The following is a 20495-nucleotide window of genomic DNA, read 5'->3' as shown; positions in this document are numbered from 1 at the left end:
GATAGTCCAATTAAAGATTTTATTACACACACAGTTTTATTGATAGCCACTACTTATGTCACTTACAAATAAGCCTCCAAAATGGCAAATAATCAATTGCACTTAAAAATAATGTTGCTTTCCTTTTCACTCGGTTCTTACACACCGCACACCTCTCTGGGCCGCACCTCTGGCGCAACTCTCGCCGCAGCACCCCTCGTGGATCTCCGCCGCGGGACTCCTTCGCCGCCGACGCACTTGACTTCGCCGAGCATCCGCTCGACACCTTGCTCGGAACTTCGCTCGGAACTCCACCGCGGGAAAACTCCCGACTTCACTCACTCACTCTCTTCCCTGGAACCTTCGTCCAAGGACTTCGCCACTCTGCCGCACCCACGGCACTATCACCCCGGAAACTCCGCCACGGGAAAGCTTCCACCTGAACTCTCTCTACACACTCTCTCAAGGCCGGCGTCCCGGGCACATATATAGGCCCAGAAACCTTCCAGAAATCCCGAGCGCGGCTGGGGCCAGTCACGTAATTCCGTGCCGACCCGACGGCAGAAATCTCTCGAAACACGTGTCGGCGGCTCGCGTATCTCCGCAGCTGTCCGGTGTCAGTTACGTTTCAAAGGCAGACGCCGCGCTGGGAGTGGTGGGAAGGAGGGGGGAAGGTGACTATCCTTGTTATCTTTCAGGCGCGCACGGCGCATAACATGTTGCGGCAGCCGCCAGCCAGCTCTACAACTGCACGTGTCACGGCCTTGCTCACGTTCGTAACAATATTACAGGTTACAGAAACTTATTGTACTAACATGCAACTTCCCCTTACGCTCCTTAATTGTGGCATTTTTCTGGATGATCCAGGAAAGAACCAAGACACGACCTTCCCTCGGGTTATCTACAACAAATTTACTTCTGAAACTGACCTGATCATGGACGCTGATGCCTAGCAATAAACTTCCTGCGGTGGTGACATGAATTTCGAGCGTTGCCAGCAGTAGTATCCTAACGTCGGGCACCATTTACAACCTGAGAATGAGTCGTCACCTTGTCCAGATACGCTTTAATGTGTCTGCCTTTTAGTAGGAAAGAGACCAGGTTGAGTAACTTCGCCTAAGTCCCTAGCCAACTCAAGCATAGCATAGACATGTCTTGAACCTCCCATTGAGGTTGCCCATGACCATGGGAAGTTCAAGGCCGACGGTTGTAAGCCCGTCGCGACTGTCAGGAGTGGGTGGCTGAGTGTGCCTGGATGTGAAACTATTCCATTCTTACTCCTAAGGAAATGTTACTCCGAGACGCCATTTTGGATTCAATAGTTTTTGTCACTTAAAAATTTTTCACATCGTTTTTATCTCTGTTTGACCGTATGACATAGTTATTAAATACCTGCTTTTTAACTGCAACCGACTGCTACAAATAGTTCCTCCTGTGAACTAGTAATTACATTTGTATAGTTGAAAAGAAATAATATCATTTTAAATATACATAAAAATAATTATTTTCAAAATTATTCAACATAAGAAAAAAAATTGGTTGTCTGTAAAGTCGGTTTACGGACGATAGTTTAACGTGACAACGTCATAACCAAATATTGATGAAATGATAGATGCGACGCAAGCGTACAATGAGCGTAACGGGACAATGAGCGTAACGACACACAGCGTAACGGCACAATGTGCGTAACGGGACACATTTTCGTGCGTGCAGCCGGCGTTCATCGATTTATTAGACGTCACGTCAAAAATATTTTTTTTTTTAAGTACACAATCTGTCCACAACAAGGCAACACGAGCGTAAAGCGGACTGCAGTCCTCGGCCCGTGTGTGCAGGTACTCGGGGCTGGCGAGCCAGCAAGCCAAGCTGGAGCGGTATCTGAACGACCTCCGCAGCCTGCAGTTCCCTCCAGGGGACGAGGTACTGCAGGCGGCCGCCGACTCGCAGGGAGTCGACGTGCTGGTGCTGGCACACCAGGGGTCCGCTTCGCACGGGTACGAGCTTGCACGTGTTCCCAGTCACTAACTTGAAATTACAAGCAAACTTTAAGGGGTCCGCCTCGTCAGGGGTGTATGTGTGTTAGCGAGGTGGGATGATGAGCGCGACGCTCGTTGGTGCTTCTAGCGCGGTGTTTCCTCTGAACTGGCGCGCAGTCTTCTCGTCGTCACAGGACAATTGTGAAATTTAAGCGGTGACCGTAACATTATATTGCGGAGAAAGGAAGATAAAGGTGTAATGCAAGTCCCTTAAGTCCCTTGAATCTGTACCAATTGTTTTACGCCTAAAAATAACTCTGAAAACATACGTTTTAGCCATTATAACTCTTATAAAAAATACAGTTTAAAAAATTAATCCGAAATCAAAAGTACTTTTCGGCCCTCAGCGAACTCTTAAATGCTTTTCGTAAGCAGACCCCACCCGGATATCTTGAGTAGTTTTGAAATCGCGTTGTTTTTCCTAAAGCTCTGCGCACAGTATGTGTGCCCGGGTAGGCGGAGCCTTTAACAGGTTTACAAGTGATTTAAATGTGCCTCCACTAAAAAATTATGGGTTATTTTTATTTCTTGCTTACAGACGTGCAGCTGATATTTGTAGTTTACTACTAATCTAGTGCGTAGGCACGAGGGAAAATATATGGAGATACATCCCTCTCACAAAAATCCTAATTAATATTAACTGCTCAATAATTTTCACCAATAACAGACCATAATTAGAAAGCAAACATTACTCAAAGAGGTTCTATCTAAACCCCCTACCTCCTTCTGGCGAAATTATATTCAGCATTTGTTCCTGCTAATAAATATAGTAAAGTTAGCTCAAGTTATGTGAAAGATAAAATTAAAGTTTCTCAATAGCTCTCTTGTAAAGATTTTTGTGTCCCAGTTCTTCCTTAGATACCGATAATGATATAGTGATGCACCTGCAAAGACATACAAGAACGTTTGGGGTGATAATAAAAAATTTAGTAACCGTTAGTAGTATAGGAATGACGGACCTGGGACAGGGTCCAGGGTGAGGAGGAGGATTGTGCCGACCGTCATCTTGGATTCAGACGTCACGTCCATATGTAACGTCACGGCGGCCATCTTGGATGAGTGTAACGGGACACCGCGTAACGGGACATAACGTAACGGGACAAGTAGATCACGGCGGCCATTTTGGATCTGCCATCTTGGATCCGCCATTTTGGATGACGTCATTGTGTTCTAGAAAATTCCGGCGATGTGTTTTCCGCCATATTGGATGATGACGTCACTGTTGCAATTTCCGTTACCGTCGCCATCTTTAACTTTTTTATTTATTATCCGATTTTAACGAAATTTTTTTAAAAAATTATAAAAAAAATCAAATAATAAAATTTTAATAAAATATTTATTAAAAATATACATTAACGACACGGAGTTCGGAGTCCACGGTTCAAACCCGACGAGTGCAAAAAAAAAATTAAAAATGGCGACAGGCTCCTTCCTTAATGGTGTCTGCAGGCAGACTGACTCCCACCACTTTTCTTAAAGCATATATATCGTCACCTAGTATGACGTCATGTCCGCCATCTTGTCTTCGTTGCTGGAGACCACCATTTTGTTTTCGGCCACTAGAGTGCGCTGACACCATGTTAGTTTAGTTCTTATCCGCTAGAGTGCAGTAATCATTTATAACTGTGACACCCGCCATCTTGAAATTTGGACGCCATCTTGAAAATCCGTAATTATTTAGCTAGAAATTCGGGAAAAATTCCAAAATTCATTAAATAAATCACTCATTAATTTACATATTGATTCGATGGTTCCCCGTCTTTGGTTCGATACCCGACCGATGCAATAATGTTTAATTTATGTAAAAAAAAATAATAATTTCCATAAACCATGTTCAAAATTCATTAAATAAATTTGTAATCCATATAATGATTGATTAGATCGACTAAGATCCTTGGTTCGATCCCTGGCCGATACAAAACAACTTTAATATTTTAAAAAAAGTATCACTAAAGTGTAAGGTTTGAGAAAATAAAAACACCACAAGTTCTTTTAAAAAAACTTTTATTACATACATACTACACTACTACAAGTACAAAAAAAAATACACAGACAAATTACTAAAGTCTTGTGGATTTCTCGATTTCCGCATCAGCCACCCACGAATTAAAGCGAGGTGGAAAGCCCCACCACTTGACGTAGGACCGTCCATTTCTTCGTTTTATAATCTTCTCCACCAAGTACGTATCGGGATACAACGTAGGCTGAATCTCTTCGGCATAGAAGCCTCCATGGATAGGTTTGTGGTCCAAATCTTCGAGGTAGTAGGTCCTAGGCTCTGATTCACGAACATGTGTCACACAGAAAAGTTCGGGACTCCAGTTTGCAGTGAAACCTTTCTCGAAGATACCTTTCTGCTTGGAGATTCGCACAATGTCACCGACGTTAGCTTAACGCTTTCGTGGATCTTTCTTCTTCGTGTTGGAAAGCACTGTTTGAAGCAAGCGATTGTCCGTTACGTCCTTTGGCTTCATTTTCGTGGTAGAATGCACCGTGGAATTATACTCGCACTTAACTTTCTCGATAGCATTTTTTATAATGATGATGTAAGCTATCGAGATGTGAAATTAGTTTATTACATTTTATACACTGAAATTGTATTCTTTGAGCATTATTCTGACAGCTGCTTCTTTCATGTCTGCGCGCATTCGTAGGTTTAGTAAAAGATGCGTCACAATATTTTCATTGATGCGCTGTACGCTCTTCATTAATTGATGTCTGGAATGTAGATGGTGAAACTTCAGCTGATGGTGGAACAGCACGTATCGTTGTCTCCTCTGCAGCAGGTATCGGGATCTCCGACGCCATCATCGTTGCTGCCATCGAGGTCCCCGCTGCTGATGGTAAACAGTCTATCCCGGACGACATTGGAACAGTAACTAAATCTCACGAAACTTACTGGAGAGAGCACGTCCGTACTGCACCGCGGCCAGAGGTGAACTGCGGGTCCAGTCGTCCGAACCTCGCTTATATACCCGTGGTCTACTGGTATACTACATGAGTCAAAATATCGTCTGTATTTAAAAATTTTTTATTAGGTACCTAAAAATTGTAGAAATAAAAACCACACGAGTTCAAGTTTAACACATTTATTTATAAAAAGTACACAAATACATATTAGGTTAAGGAATTAAGCATTTTCACAAGCAAAGTCTTTAATGCCGCACGAACTGACTCGTCGACTCCGGTTCCAACTGGTTCGTTGACTCCGGTTCCAACTGGTTCGCCGGTCACGCGATCAGGAACACAGGTTTCCAGCTGCTCATCTTCTGCAACGTCGACCACTCCGACAAGACATGGTCGGTGACGTCTGTGACCACGTCTACGCCTGGGCTTAGGCTCAGTGATAGTTGGGACAGATTCACTGCCTGAACTGCGACGATGAGACGCACACCGTTTGGACGTCTGCGTAGAAGCATCACAGGTCGCAACAGGTTGCAACACGTCCATGTTTGGTGTTGCACGGGCAGACGAGGCGACTACCTCAGCGATGCTGGCAGGAAGGATTGTGTGTGGTCTCATGTGATAGACGGCACAGTTTCCAGGTTCGCAACAATCTACCAGCTGCTGGGTCGGTTCGTAGGACACAGGAAAGTGCGCAAACCGCCAATGCTGAGCGCCTCCATCACAGGTTTCTGTATATGTACGTAGATACCCGGAATCCCAGTAGCTGTACTCGACACTGCTGAAGCTAGGTCTTGCGCTCACGTACACGTTAGCAGGATGAAACGTAAACATCTTCTTGCGGGTAGAACATCAACTGATGGCACGTACGTAGGTACGCCATTTATATATATGCAGGCTCCTACTAACATTGAGTGTACCATTTCTGCATTAACTGCGAGTTTGTGCAGGCACAGACACGTTCAAACTTGTGACGTGGCTGCACGTCGTATATTGCACTAAGCTTGCGCAGGGAAGGACAGCCGTATTCGGTCTGTATATCTACGATTTCAGCTGCTCCGTCGTCACACAACTTGCTCATCCATTTCTTCTGTTCAGGTCCGGCAACGTAGATTATTTCGTTTAGCAGTAGTAAATCTTGAAGTGTGTTTTTCACTTGGTGGTACGGAATTTTTCCTTCGTCCCACTCTAGTCCGTGATAATATTTACATAGCCATTCGTTCGACCGTTTACTTTTTTCGTCTAGTAGTTTCCACGGATACGGAGGTCGGAAGCTGCGGGTTCAAGTCCAGCCGTCGTGAGTGACGGCAATTTCCTTGAGCACGAACCCATTTTGACACTGGAAACCTTGCAGGTTGCAGTTCATGTTGTCGCTAGCAATGCTCGGTCGTAACTAAATTATTATCGAAAACGAAACAGTATTTATGTCAGGATTTTCACAAGTTTGTCTCGACAATTGTACGATGCAAGCCGATCGTGAAGTATCAGACAAAAAGCATAGGTGTTTGGCGGAATATTTCCGCTAGTCGTTATCTCGATCCTACAGTCGATGATGTTTGAATTTATTCGATCATCCTGTTTGGAAACATCAAACACCATTAACGGTGCCTTGTTCTTGAAACTGTAAGGACTCAGTATCGGTGACTGTATCCGCCCGTAGTAAGCTTGCTGAAACTTGGCATACATTTGATATGCGAGAAGAAATCTTCCACTTTCAAAGTCCATGTTCATGTCAACGTACAGATAACTTTCGCTGTTTAAAAATATTTTTACATTACGTATATGACAGTTATCGAATACGGAGCGACTTACTCTTGCATTGAGCTGTCTTCCGGTCTGAAGCCCGACGATGATGTATCTTGGTTTTTCCGTAGCGAAGCTGGACTTTACTATCCAATTGATACGCTGACTATGAGGCAAGCCAGGATAAGTTTCCAGGCTCCAGGATCAGAATGGCACATCGAAGTTCTTGCCATTTTCTATGTTCTTCAACATCTTGACTCGCTCAACGGTGCTAACTTGGATGTGGGGCAGCATCCACTCGATAGACTGTAGTGTTAGCGAGACATCTTGAGGGTTTTCTGCAGCGGCGACAATTGCATTAATGTGCGTGTTGGCTAGAAGCAGTACGAGCTCTTGTTTCGAATTAATGATTATATGCTTGTAGTCCTCAGCGAATCCGAGAAGCATGGACAGAGGAACACAAACTTCGAACTTCCCTTCGGCATAAACCGGAAGCTTATATTCATCCTCGAGAGCCCAACCGGCCATCTTTGCAGCAGACAGTTCATTTGGAGTGAGCGAAAGGTAATTTTTCATAGCAGATGTTATGCCTACATCTCTCGTCTGGTCTACCTCGACGCCATTGAGTACATATGTAATGCGCTCGATTAGGTGAAGAATACCATTGCAGGATATTGTCGTCGTTGTCGGGTGCGTACCATCCGCTTTTGTAAGCGTGCCTCTTATACGTAGAAATGACTGCGAAGGTAAAGTACAAATATCTTGGTGTTGTACTGCAATGCGTACTTCCGATGGTAGTGCGTACGGTCCGAGCAGGAAAGGCTGGTACTCGTGCAATTCCATTTTCGTAATGCTGTCTTCAAAAATGACCGGATCTTCCACGTTGAGGATTTCGTCTTCCATATTTATTCGGCACTTGTCCAATACTGAGAAGATACTTTATGTTGTCAGGTGTTAATGCACCGATGTCTGGTAGAGAACTGTTCTTATTCACGGCAATACGATTTCTTTTATAACTGTTCGGTGTTACGAACTTTATGCCCATCGCTTCAAGTGCAGACGTAATGTAATTTCTTCGTCTTGAAAATTCACCAATCGTCCTCGCTGGTCAACGATTCTGACGACGACTTCGTGTGCGCACTTCACGACGACTGGAACGTAAATGATAATTTGAGGTACTTCGACCAGTTTATATCCTGGCGGGACCATCGGCGAAAACTCGTGCAGCATGTTGCTTAGTCTTCCGTTGAGATACGTTCCACTTGCCAAATTACAGTTTATTCTTATGACATTCACAGGCAAAATGTTTACTGCGCGCGTAGATTCGTACGTTCTTCCCGTATCATAAACCTTTGATTCGAATCCGAGCATCGTACCTATGGTCCCAGGTTTCGTAAAGTCGACATTTTCACTGCATGTTAGAATGCTTTTTTGAGTGTTTGGATTTCCACGCAGTTGAAAGTCTACATCCTGTGGTAACATATCCCTGATGTAATTTGCAATGTCGTCAATTTCATAAGAGCCAACAGGTAACCATATTTCATGAGCGGTCCCATCGCTTTTCAGGAAGCAAATCTTGCAATTTTCCTCGTCGATATTAGGTATGGCATTATACGTTTGAAAGTCTACGAGTCCGATACACCATTCTCCGTCTAAATCCAGGGGCGGGAAATGAACCGCCCGCAGCTCAGATGCGTGACCTGTCAAGGTAAGTGTTATCGACATGACTAATAAATTATCATCACTGCACAACCTTTAAGTAGCAATTTTTTTTATTTGTCAGCTAATTTTTGTTTGTTAAAAAGCGAAGACACAAGTGTCCGCAGTTTGTTTGATTAGGCTTCTGTTCCGTTTCGTAATTGTAAAACAATGTAGTGGACTGGCCCAGGTACTGTCGCAGTTCTGACGGAGGCCGTAAATTACCGAAACTATCGTAGTACTCGGCCATGTTTCCAGACTTTACATAAGCCACCCAGTGCGTGCCGCGACCCAACGACGTGTCTAAATTAATTATGGCGCGCTCACGTGTCTTTGGCTTGCTGGGCAAAGTGTCTCGCATAAACACGCCACGGAAATTTGGTATTTTCAGTTTGCGTGTGTACTTTATTAAATCTACGTTGGTGAGCGGACGTTTCGGCAATGAACTTAGGATTTTCTCTTTACACGTTTCTTCCTCATGCCTCGGCCTGTCTTGTGAGGTTGCAAGTAGAGTCCTGCACCGTTTTTTTTACCGATGGCAATGGCTTCCATGTTGGCATTGTGTCGCTGTGCTTCTTTTAACTGCTTGCGCTCATTCTTCGAAGTGTTGACTGCCCGCACTATACCGCTCGTTGCACCGATGAGGCCGCCGAGAGCGCCCAATGCAGGCAAAAACAAAGGAAGAAATCCTCCTATAATCTTCTTGTCGAGAGTCTGTAATTTTTGCTTGGCTTTTTGCACGCCTGCACCAGTCTTGCGTTTGGTCTTGCGCGAGTTAGTCTTTGACTTGATGGAGCCGGCTCGACGAGCGCCCAGTCCTAATTTCGTCTTTGCCTTCATGATTTTGGAAACGCCCCACGCTGCGATTTTCTCTCCTAGTCCCGCGTTCGACGATTTACTTATATCTTCGGCTTCCTGTGCCAATATCTCGTCGGCACGGTGCCTAGATTCCAGATCCTTGCTTAATGAATATGCGATATCGTGCTGCTTGCACTTTTCGTCGAGTGAATTAATGCCCACGTCACCGCGAGCTAACCTTTTCGCTAGTTTAGTCCCGGGGCCGCAAAATCTGTAGCCAGGAATGTGTAGCTCGAATGGTAGATTGTTTATCAGCGAGTTAACGAGTCCCGCGCCGATGTGTTGTTTGTTCTTACCTCTTCGAGACATTACGCACAACTGACCAGAAAGTATATATACGCTTCTTTTATACAATTACTTTAGTACAATGCAGGTCGTCAAGCAAGACGTGTGTTTGCCCGTGCGCATTACGCAAGACGATGTATTTAGTGCACGTGAATCACGACATGGCTTACTGTTGCCTTCCGCCGTACGATGCATAATGGCGGGTCCGTCAAACTGTGGCAAGACGTGTGTTTTACTGAGTTTACTGGAGGAGCCAAACGGTCTTCGGTTCGAGAACGTTTACTTGTATTCCAAGTCGTTGCAACAGCCAAAGTACCAGCGCCTAGCAACTGTTCTACGCTCGGTGGATGGTCTGGAGTATTTTCCGTTTAGCGATAATACCGATGTTGTACCTCCAAGCGAAACAAAAGCCAATTCCGTGTTTGTGTTTGACGATGTGATGTGCGAGAAACAAGGCATAATACAAGAGTACTTTTCCATGGGTAGACACGCCAAGGTAGACTGCGTATACCTGTGTCAGACGTACAGTCGTATTCCGAAACATCTCCTACGAGACAACGCAAACGTCATAGTTTTGTTTCGCATGGACGAACTTAATTTACGCCACGCTTATGACGATCACGTAAACACCGACATGTCGTTTCAGGAATTTAAAGACATGTGTTCCTTGTGTTGGAAAGACGATCACGGATTTCTAGTCATCGTAAAGGACTGGCCTCTATATAAGGGCAGGTACAGACGAGGTTTCGATCAGTTTATCGCCAAACATGAGTCATAGCATTTCGAAATTCGGTCGTAGCAGTCGAGACTTACGTACTGCTCTCAAGTCTCATGACGACGTTATCCGCAAATACATTTCGCTACTGGCTCAAAAAGTAGACAGTGTGAAAAAGGAATTACTAGAGTATCTCGTTGCCATCGACCAGCATGTGAAAGCCTCGGATTCTCGCATTCGCGACATGATAGAAGTATCGAATGCACAAAGACGTGACAATCTGAGAACTTTTCAAAGTAGTCTGAAAGCATCACTATCTCACTTGTCAACAAATTCAGATTTGGCCAAACACAAGAACGAAGTTTCTGCGATCGAATAAAAAAGTATATAAGGAGGTCTTGCAATAAGTTTTCAGCCAGTACAATGTCGGACCTGGCCAGTGACCTTCATCAAGCTATACAGTCTGTTCGTGAAAAATATTTACTTGCTAGACGAACCAGACTTGCACGTGAGATGGAAAATGAGGAGATATTTAAACCAATCACTAGTCGCCTCGACGAACTTAAAAACAAGGAAGAACCAGTCATCATTGTGAAGACAGAAGTTGAAGATGAAATGCCGACTGTAAAGAAGAGAAAGTATGAACCGGATCGAGAAGAAGAGGACTTAACAAGTACAGAGTCCATGCACAAGAAAAAAATACCGAAAAAGGGACATCAAGTTAATGCAATGGTCCAACCATACCTGATATCGTTTACGAGCCGGAATAATGACACGACCTACGGAGTGTACAGAAAATATAATAAGTGGTTCCTCGGTGCTAAAGAAATAGACTTTCTACCAGGAAACATCGTACGCGTAGCAGAGTACAAAACGCGCGGGACTCCGGGTCTGTACGAATTGCTGTTTCGCAGGGAGCCTAAAGGATATTCTCACAAAGACTTACAAGAGTACAAAAAACTGCTAGAGCTAACCAATGCACATTTTCGCGATAACGATCCAGATAGTGGTGTATATAAAGACGTAGATCATGAAAAAATCGACATTCTCGCTAATCTCTTCAGTGAACTAACAATACATGGCGAAGGTTTAAAAAAGCTAGAAAGTGGTCAGATATTTGACTATGTATATTGGGACGACCCTAATGAATTAGTTGATCGCCTTAGAATTCTACATGCTTCGCTTAGCGTAGGAAACTATTCGCACATCAACGAATTAGTCTCCATACTTGAAGAACTGAGGGAAGCCGGCTACATACAATGAGTCGAACCGGAATCGCTCGCGAACTTCATGCTCCTGCTAGACGGAAATACCTTCGTCGCAAAGTCATAGTTCGTGGAATTGACGATTTATTCCAGGCGGACCTTGTTGAGATGATACCGTATTCCCGATTGAATAAAGGTTTCAAGTACATGTTGACAGTCATCGATGTTTATAGCAAGTTCGCTGGGCTAGACCTGTCAAATCAAAGACTGCATCTGACGTAGCCAAGGCCATGAACAATATTTTGCGTGATGGACGTGTACCGTCGCACCTGCAAACGGACCTCGGGAAAGAATTCTACAATGCAACCTTCAAGGCTTTGATGAAGAACATTAAACACTACTCTACATTTAGTAATGTCAAAGCCTCCGTTGTCGAAAGGTTTAACAGAACTTTGCGTTCCAAGATGTGGCAGCAGTTCACGGCTAACGGAAATTACAAGTGGCTTGACATCTTGCCGAAACTAATAAGCGACTATAATTCCACGGTGCATTCTACCACGAAAATGAAGCCAAAGGACGTAACGGACAATCGCTTGCTTCAAACAGTGTTTTCCAACACGAAGAAGAAAGATCCACGAAAGCGTAAAGCTAACGTCGGTGACATTGTGCGAATCTCCAAGCAGAAAGATATCTTCGAGAAAGGTTTCACTGCAAACTGGAGTCCCGAACTTTTCCGTGTGACACATGTTCGTGAATCAGAGCCTAGGACCTACTACCTCGAAGATTTGGACCACAAACCTATCCATGAAGGCTTCTATGCCGAAGAGATTCAGCCTACGTTGTATCCCGATACGTACTTGGTGGAGAAGATTATAAAACGAAGAAATGGACGGTCCTACGTCAAGTGGTGGGGCTTTCCACCTCGCTTTAATTCGTGGGTGGCTGATGCGGAAATCGAGAAATCCACAAGACTTTAGTAATTTGTCTGTGTATTTTTTTTGTACTTGTAGTTGTGTAGTATGTATGTAATAAAAGTTTTTTTAAAAGAACTTGTGGTGTTTTTATTTTCTCAAACCTTACACTTTAGTGATACTTTTTTAAAATATTAAAGTTGTTTTGTATCGGCCAGGGATCGAACCAAGGATCTTAGTCGATCTAATCAATCATTATATGGATTACAAATTTATTTAATGAATTTTGAACATGGTTTATGGAAATTATTATTTTTTTTACATAAAATTAAACATTATTGCATCGGTCGGGTATCGAACCAAAGACGGGGAACCATCGAATCAATATGCAAATTAATAAGTGATTTATTTAATGAATTTTGGAATTTTTCCCGAATTTCTAGCTAAATAATTACGGATTTTCAAGATGGCGTCCAAATTTCAAGATGGCGGGTGTCACAGTAATAAATGATTACTGCACTCTAGCGGATAAGAACTAAACTAACATGGTGTCAGCGCACTATAGCGGCCGAAAACCAGATGGTGGTCTCCAGCAACGAAGACAAGATGGCGGACATGACGTCATACTAGGTGACGATATATATGCTTTAAGAAAAGTGGTGGGAGTCAGTCTGCCTGCAGACACCATTAAGGAAGGAGCCTGTCGCCATTTTTAATTTTTTTTGCTCTCGTTGGGTTCGAACCGTGGACTCCGAACTCCGTGTCGTTTATGTATATTTTTTATAAATATTTTATTAAAATTTTATTATTTGAATTTTTTTATAATTTTTAAAAAAAAATTTCGTTAAAATCGGATAATAAATAAAAAAGTTAAAGATGGTGACGGTAATGGAAATTGCAACAGTGACGTCATCATCCAATATGGCGGAAAACACATCGCCGGAATTTTCTAGAACACAATGACGTCATCCAAAATGGCGGATCCAAGATGGCGGATCCAAAATGGCCGCCGTGATCTACTTGTCCCGTTACATTATGTCCCGTTACGCGGTGTCCCGTTACACTCATCCAAGATGGCCGCCGTGACGTCACAGATGGACGTGACGTCAGAATCCAAGATGACGGTCGGCACAATCCTCCTCCTCACCCTGGACCCTGTCCCAGGTCCGTCATTCCTATACTACTATCGTTAATGGTACTATAATTAAAAAAGTTTAAGTGTCCAAATGTAATTAGTTGTGAGTGTGCACATGTCACAACTGTTATTTGTTTCTTCTCACACTCAGGTGAAACTTTGAATTGTTTGTAAGAACTAATGGGAAGTCTACAGAATCTGCCATAACTCAATGTCAACCGAAAATTTTACAGGCCAGTAAATTACGGTTCTAAACCAAGAAAAACGAAATCCATGAAGTATCGTAGATATTAAAGTTGTAGACATCTTTTTAGAAGGTTTTCTCATCCATACCCTGCATAAATTTTTTAGATGATTTCAATAAAACATTTAACTACGCAATTATAACCAAAGCTACTATTTATAACAATTCATAATAAAATCAAACAAAAAAACTTTAAAGATAAAAATTTATTTGAAAGACTTATGTTCGCAAAATATTTATAATCGGATATATTTGCCTATTCCTTTTTTTATAGAACTTTGTTAACATAGAATTTCTATAAAAAGATAGCTAAGTAAAGCAAATAACTTGCTTGGTAGCCAAGTAAGTTTTTGTGAATAATTAATCATTTGTGCTACATAAATTGTGAAAATAAAATTTTCTTTACAAAAATAAAGGACTTTTACATTCTTTGGAGTTTTTATCAATATTATTTTGGTTTGGGATTGGGTACAAAAATATTTTAACTGACACTATCTAATAATTTGGTGCAGGGTGGGGATATAAAAACGACACATATTTTAATTAGTTTAATTTTTTTTATCAGAACCGTAATTTTCTTGCCTGCCAGTTGTTCTCGACTGGAGCCTGCTTCATGGGACATTCTGTACACATTGGTTACGTGTGTGCTAGAAGTGAGGCTTGCGCCCTTAGGCTGAAACGAAACAAATGGTTACGAAATATCAACCAAATGAAACAATATGATTTGAAAACTAATGTATCAAACAAAATGGATGGCTAAAATAAAATAATTTAATGTATAGATGTAATGTATAGAAATAAATGCGATGAAGTGAAAATACACATTAAACACCATAAAAAGAAACCCAATGTATAGAGACCTGTAAAATTCGCGATTTCAAATCCCTAAAGGATAGACTCCATGATCCTCTATGCACTCATGCAAATTACATCTGCTGATTGGTTACCGACTCGTAACACCTGTTGACTGGAATGATCGTGATTCGCTAATTATTCTGTTAAAGATTTTTCATTGGCCCAGAGTCCTTCAGATAAACCGTGGCCCAATCAGTGAAGCAAAATAATGTCAAAAGTATTTGGACTCGATCCTATCGCGAAATGAATCCGCGAATTTTACAGGTCTCTACCAATGTAATAAAATAAAAGTATTTAAATTAAATCGTATTTCAAGGAATCAAATGTTTGAATTTTAACCAAATAAACAAAGGGAAAGAACTGAAATGTGTGGAAATGTAACCTATCTGTACATATCAATGTGTGGGGCCATGCATATTTAGCGAAAAGATTCTGAGAGTAGTTATAATTTAAAACACTGTAGCACCGTCTGTGTTTCGTGATTGGGTGAGTTTCTCCCAGGTACATGTTGATTGATACAGCACCAATCACAGTGATTCAGTGAGGAAGTAAACGCGTCCTGAGTGGCTGAGTCAAAAAAGGAAACGACTTCTCTCGCTAGACGGCCGCCAATCGCAAGGAAGAAACCGCTGTTGCGGGTACACCTTGTTGCAGTCTAATAGGCGTTCAGATTTATTCACGAAAAATGCCTGCCCCTACAATGTGTAATGATTGTGCACAGGCGGGTCGGACGCGCGCTGCGGTTCGCTAGCCGCTGCGGAGACGCAGGGAGGGCGGTGGTCGTCAGACGTCGACTGCTCGAGGGCCACGCCCTCCGCGCCAGCCGCTACCACTACGACAGCGTCGAGGCGCCCTGCGTCGCCCCGGGGTGACGCCTAGCGCACACGTCACACGTCTTCGTCACCAACCGTTCCCCCTTCTTCCCATGTCGCATTTGAGTGTGTAACCTTCTCCGTCTAATAAATTTCTTGTCAAATTTGAAAATTTTTTACTTTCACAGTCGGCGAGGTCATATCGTCAAAAGCTCTAACGAAAAATCCATATAAAGTCACCTTCTGAACAAAACTGTGCTTGTGGTGGATTTTAGATATACCATTTTGAGCGCATATGTATTAAATGACGTAAAAACCCCTTCTACAAACAGCGCAATGTGGCGTTGGTTTTAACCGCCCCGCATAAGTCACTGAACTATGCAAGGAAAATAGTGGACTTGTCTTGAGAACTCTGCTTCGCTGTGCTCTGATTCGACGACGCAATATGTGTTGTTTCTTGTGTGCTTCGTAATCATTTACATTTTTACCTTTTACAGTGGTGGATGGAAATATTGGTTAATGTTTTTTGCTATTTTAATGTCACGCTTTTATTGCTTATGGAATATAATATGCTATAAAATATCATTGGTGACTTAAATATGTATATTGTAATAAAAAAAAACGTAAAAATACATAACTATTGGTGTATTATTTTTACATATTTTTTTAGTTTTGATTTTGTAAAAATTTAATTCACTTGATGAAATTTTAGTCTAATATTTCTAAAAAAAACTATAAAAAAACAAATTTTGCAACAGGCTTCGGTAAAATAAACGGAATGGAGGTACACCTGTTATTTTTTTTTCAATAGCAAAAGTTTTAAATAACGCACTTGGATTGTAAGATTAAATAACATCTACAGAAAAACTTAAAGTATAAGTAGTGTTCCCTTAGTTTCAGTAGTTTGTACTTGTAGGCACGCCTATAGGTAATTGAAAATGAAAAAATACTCGTCAGAGTGAATTTACAACAATCTAGAAACTGCAACAAAAAAAATATTTTGCAAGTTATAATGATAAAACCCTATTTAATATAATAAGTTATGTAATTGGAATTCCATTAGACAACTGTTGATTAGTGTGCACGATGGCGAAGCTAGACTATTAACAATTAGGTGGTGGGTTAGATACTCAGTTAAGTCACTCAGATTACAAATAGTATTTTATTGATGATTTAAGTGATACATAAAAAAACTCTGAATTCAACGTTCTTCACTAACAGGTAAAAGCTACAAAAAATTAAGTACCAGGTACAATTTAAATATTCGTCGTTATCGTTGTGGAGAAAATTTACATACGCAGTCACTTGGAAATACACATCACAAAGTATAAATACACCAAAGCTATGCCATTATTACCAAACCATATTTTAATATGTACTTTTACACTTTCGATACTATTTTAACTTGAGTACAAGTTTAACAATGCACCAACACGTGTGAGTATAATATTAAACTAACAACGGTGGAGACTTCGCTAAACATTGTTTTTTTTTTTTTTAAACCTTTTTGACGTGACAACGTCTAATAAATAGATGAACGCCGGCTGCACGCACGAAAAAGGATGACTCATTGTCCCGATACGCACATTGTCCCGTTACGCTTTGTCCCGTAACGCTCATTGTACGCTTGCGCCGCATCTATCTCTCTTCCACTCGATTGGAACAACCATTGATTTGACTTTTTCGAGGCACATTAAACTTGAAACACTCCCATTCGTTTCCTACTTTTCCTATCATCGTCCTATCCTTAACAGAATAACACAGATTGGAAGAAGTTAAATAGCAAACATGTATAAAAGTTATAGTTAAAATAATCTCTTCGTTAAAGTAATAAACATATTTGAATTAATGAGTATAAATAAAATTAAAAATTAATCAATTCAATTGTATATTTCATTTCACTCCTTCTTTGTATCCAAACCAAATGGTGATAATTCAATAAAAATTATTCAATTTTATTCATAAAAGTATGCAATCATTTCATCAATGATTTATTATGATGATTTCACGTTAAAATATCGTCCGTAAACCGACTTTACATACAACAAATTTTTTTAAGCAAATTTTTCAGCCGATACGGAAACAAAAACTACTACAGAAGTTTATCAAATCATGAGAAAAATTTTATTGCTGTTATAAACATGCTTTCGGTTTTTGAGGATTAGAAATATAGGCCCCTTTTTTTTTTGTAATATGACTTACCCAACAACCCAATTTCACTACATGTGAGTAAATAATTACGTACCATTAATATGTACGCTGCTGTGTTTGATATTAAAAAAACAAACGTAAACCTAGGATAAACGTTCAGATAGGCAATACAGCCAATTAAAGTTTTTTTATTTTCAAGCATTGTTATTAAATATATTGAAATTTTTACGATCTAACTATTTTTAAAACCATAAAAACCAATTTTTTAAATTTTATATATTTGCAAATAAATTTGTTGTATTTGGTTTACACATATTATTTGTTTTCATTTTTATGTAAAATAAATTATTTCCGTTACTGTTATATTTATGGAAAACGAACGTGAAAAAATAAAATTTCTTTATCAAATATATTATTGCTAATCAATTTTATTTTCAAAGATTTTAAAACTGGATAGCGGAACACATTTTTCTTTTGACTTGATATAAGTTTTTGGACATACACCATTGCTAAGAACTTTTTCTGTTGAAGAAAAACTAAAAACTAAAAATAAAGAAATAAATACTGATTTTGTTACCACAGATCAATATACAAAACTGGTAAAAGACCCCACAGCCAGCATTGAAAGAAAAGTGTACCAAACTTTAAAAAAACATCAGAATCACATCCCAGAAAAAACAAGATCAGAACTGACACCACACAGCAGTAAAGCACCCCACATTTACGGTCTTCCAAAAATTCATAAACCCGACATGCCTCTGCGCCCGATCATCAGTTGTTGTAATTCCCCATGCCAGAAACTATCAAAATATCTCCTGAAAATTGTTGAGGCACTAGCAGGACAGACAGATACCTTTGTCAAAGATTCTAATCATTTTATTTCCATAGTAAAAACACTGAAAATAGAAAACAATGATACCCTGGTGAGTTTTGATGTCCAATGCCTCTTCACTAATGTGCCAGTAGCCGAAACACTCAGCATTGTCAAGGCCAATTTGGAAGCTGATCCAACCCTAAAGGACAGAACTATAATACCAATCCCATCCATCATGGAAATGATTACCCTCTGTGTCACCACAACATATTTACAGTTCAAGGATATTTTCTACAAACAGACCGATGGCATGGCCAATATATTTATGGAAAACTTTGAGCAAGAAGCACTTAGCAAAAGTAATAGCCCTCCTAAAATCTGGCTCCGTTATAAGGACGACACCTTCACTGTCTGGCAACATGGACCTGAAACTTTGGAGGAATTTGTGAACCACCTCAACTCTCTGAGGCCATCAATAAAATTCACATATGAAAAAGAAACCAAAGGGAGAATTCCTTTCCTGGATGTACTTGTCAGCATAAAAAAACAACAGCCTGGAAACTAAAGTATACAGGAAACCTACGCACACAGGCCAATACCTTAATTTTGCATCCAGCCATACCAAAACAACAAAAACTGGCATAATTCACACACTAACCAACCAAGCTGAGATTATTTGTTCTGATGAGAAATCTATTGCGGTTGAACACAACCATATAAAAAGAGAACTCATAGCCAATGGTTACCCAGTCAACACCATCAAACAGCATATTAAATACAACAAAACACTCAAATCCACAGAAACTGAGAAACCTGAAGGAACCCTAGTCATTCCGTATGTTCAAGGGCTTTCAGAAAAAAATAAGACGTCTGGGAAACAAATATGGACTTCAAACAGCATTCGGTTCTAAATCTACTATTAAAAGTATTGTTACCAAGGTGAAACCAGCCACAGAAAAATTACAAACTCACAACTGTGTGTATCAGATCCCCTGTGAATGTGGCCACATGTACATAGGTGAAACTGGCAGAGCTCTATCCACCCGAATCAAAGAACACAAAAACAACTGCAAGAAGGGTGAAACCATAAAATACAGAATTGCTGAACATACATGGGAAAATAGCCACAAAATTCTCTGGGAAGACTCCACAACACTCATACAGGAATCCGATAGAATAAAAAGGAAAATCAAAAAATCAGCCTTCATTATTAGCAATAAAAATATTTTCAGCCAACAGAGCATTGAGTTAAAAAAATATGTGGATTCCTTTGATATTGAGAGAAACATCCCTGCAGCACAAAACAATAGCCAATACTCAACCTACCATAACCAATCCACTTTAACTCCATGGTGCACAGTCAATGGGGGGAGAGCTCTTCTGCCATTGGCTGAGCAAGGTGTACCCCTTTCTCTGATAAATACCCTCATTTTTCCAGCCCCTACTCAGTCGCACCTGTGTTTCCGTACCATGTCCGTCTCTGCCTGAGGACGGGAGCAGATTGCAGTTCCCGAAACGTCGCTTGTTTCTGTTTTGGTAAAACTATTGTGTTCGTTTCGTCTTTTCGTTTTGTCGTGTTTTTGTCTCGTTTCTACTGTTGTGCTGAATTATTTTGGGTTCAATATTTTTGTGTTGTCATCATTTGTGGGTTTTTTTTATCGTCCTATTCTGTTTTGGAAAAGTATTGTGTTTGTTTCGTCTTTTTGTTTTGTCTTGTTTTTGTTTCGTTTCAGCCGTTGTGCTGATATTTTTCTTCAATATTTCTGTGTCATCATCATTTGTGGGTTTTTTTTTCGTTCTCTTAGTACATTTTTCTTTGTTTTTCTTTGTTTGTTGACCATATTCCTGTTACGGAATATTTTGTGGTTTTTTTATCCTTGTTGACAACAGCAATTTTTGCTTAATTTTGTGTTTTTTTTGTCTTTTTTGGGTATTATATTTATTTATTTCTTTATTTTTATTTTTTAGTTTTTCTTCAACAGAAATAGTTATAAGCAATGGCGTATGACCAAAAACTTATATCAAGTCATGCACTCCCATTGCACGAATCTTTCAAAGATAACAAAATTTTCTTTTATTTTTCACTCAAATTTCTCCTTGGAGGCTGTCATTATAAAATGTGAGTGACACATGTTTGAAATTTCTTTCGC

The 20495-nt window shown here is 40.6% G+C and overlaps 1 protein-coding gene across 2 annotated transcripts in view; it reads left to right on the top strand.

Annotated features, from left to right (window-relative positions):
- The window catches only part of LOC134540001 (spermatogenesis-associated protein 31H1-like), a 58886-nt gene extending 42872 nt beyond the window's left edge, over positions 1–16014 (top strand). Inside the window, exons 5-6 of one of the 2 annotated variants that reach the window (XM_063382415.1) lie at positions 1815–1973; positions 15290–16014. In XM_063382415.1, the coding sequence (XP_063238485.1) occupies positions 1815–1973; positions 15290–15440 (310 nt within the window). In that variant the 3' untranslated portion in view covers positions 15441–16014. The remainder of the gene's footprint in view (positions 1–1814; positions 1974–15289) is intronic. The other variant, XM_063382416.1, reaches the window with a different exon arrangement.
- The last annotated feature ends 4481 nt before the right edge of the window (positions 16015–20495 follow it).

This window comes from Bacillus rossius, chromosome 16, assembly GCF_032445375.1.
Source record: "Bacillus rossius redtenbacheri isolate Brsri chromosome 16, Brsri_v3, whole genome shotgun sequence".
NCBI lineage: Eukaryota > Metazoa > Arthropoda > Insecta > Phasmatodea > Bacillidae > Bacillus > Bacillus rossius.
Note: the sequence above shows the minus strand (reverse complement) of the source record. Positions and strands in the feature narration are given on the sequence as shown.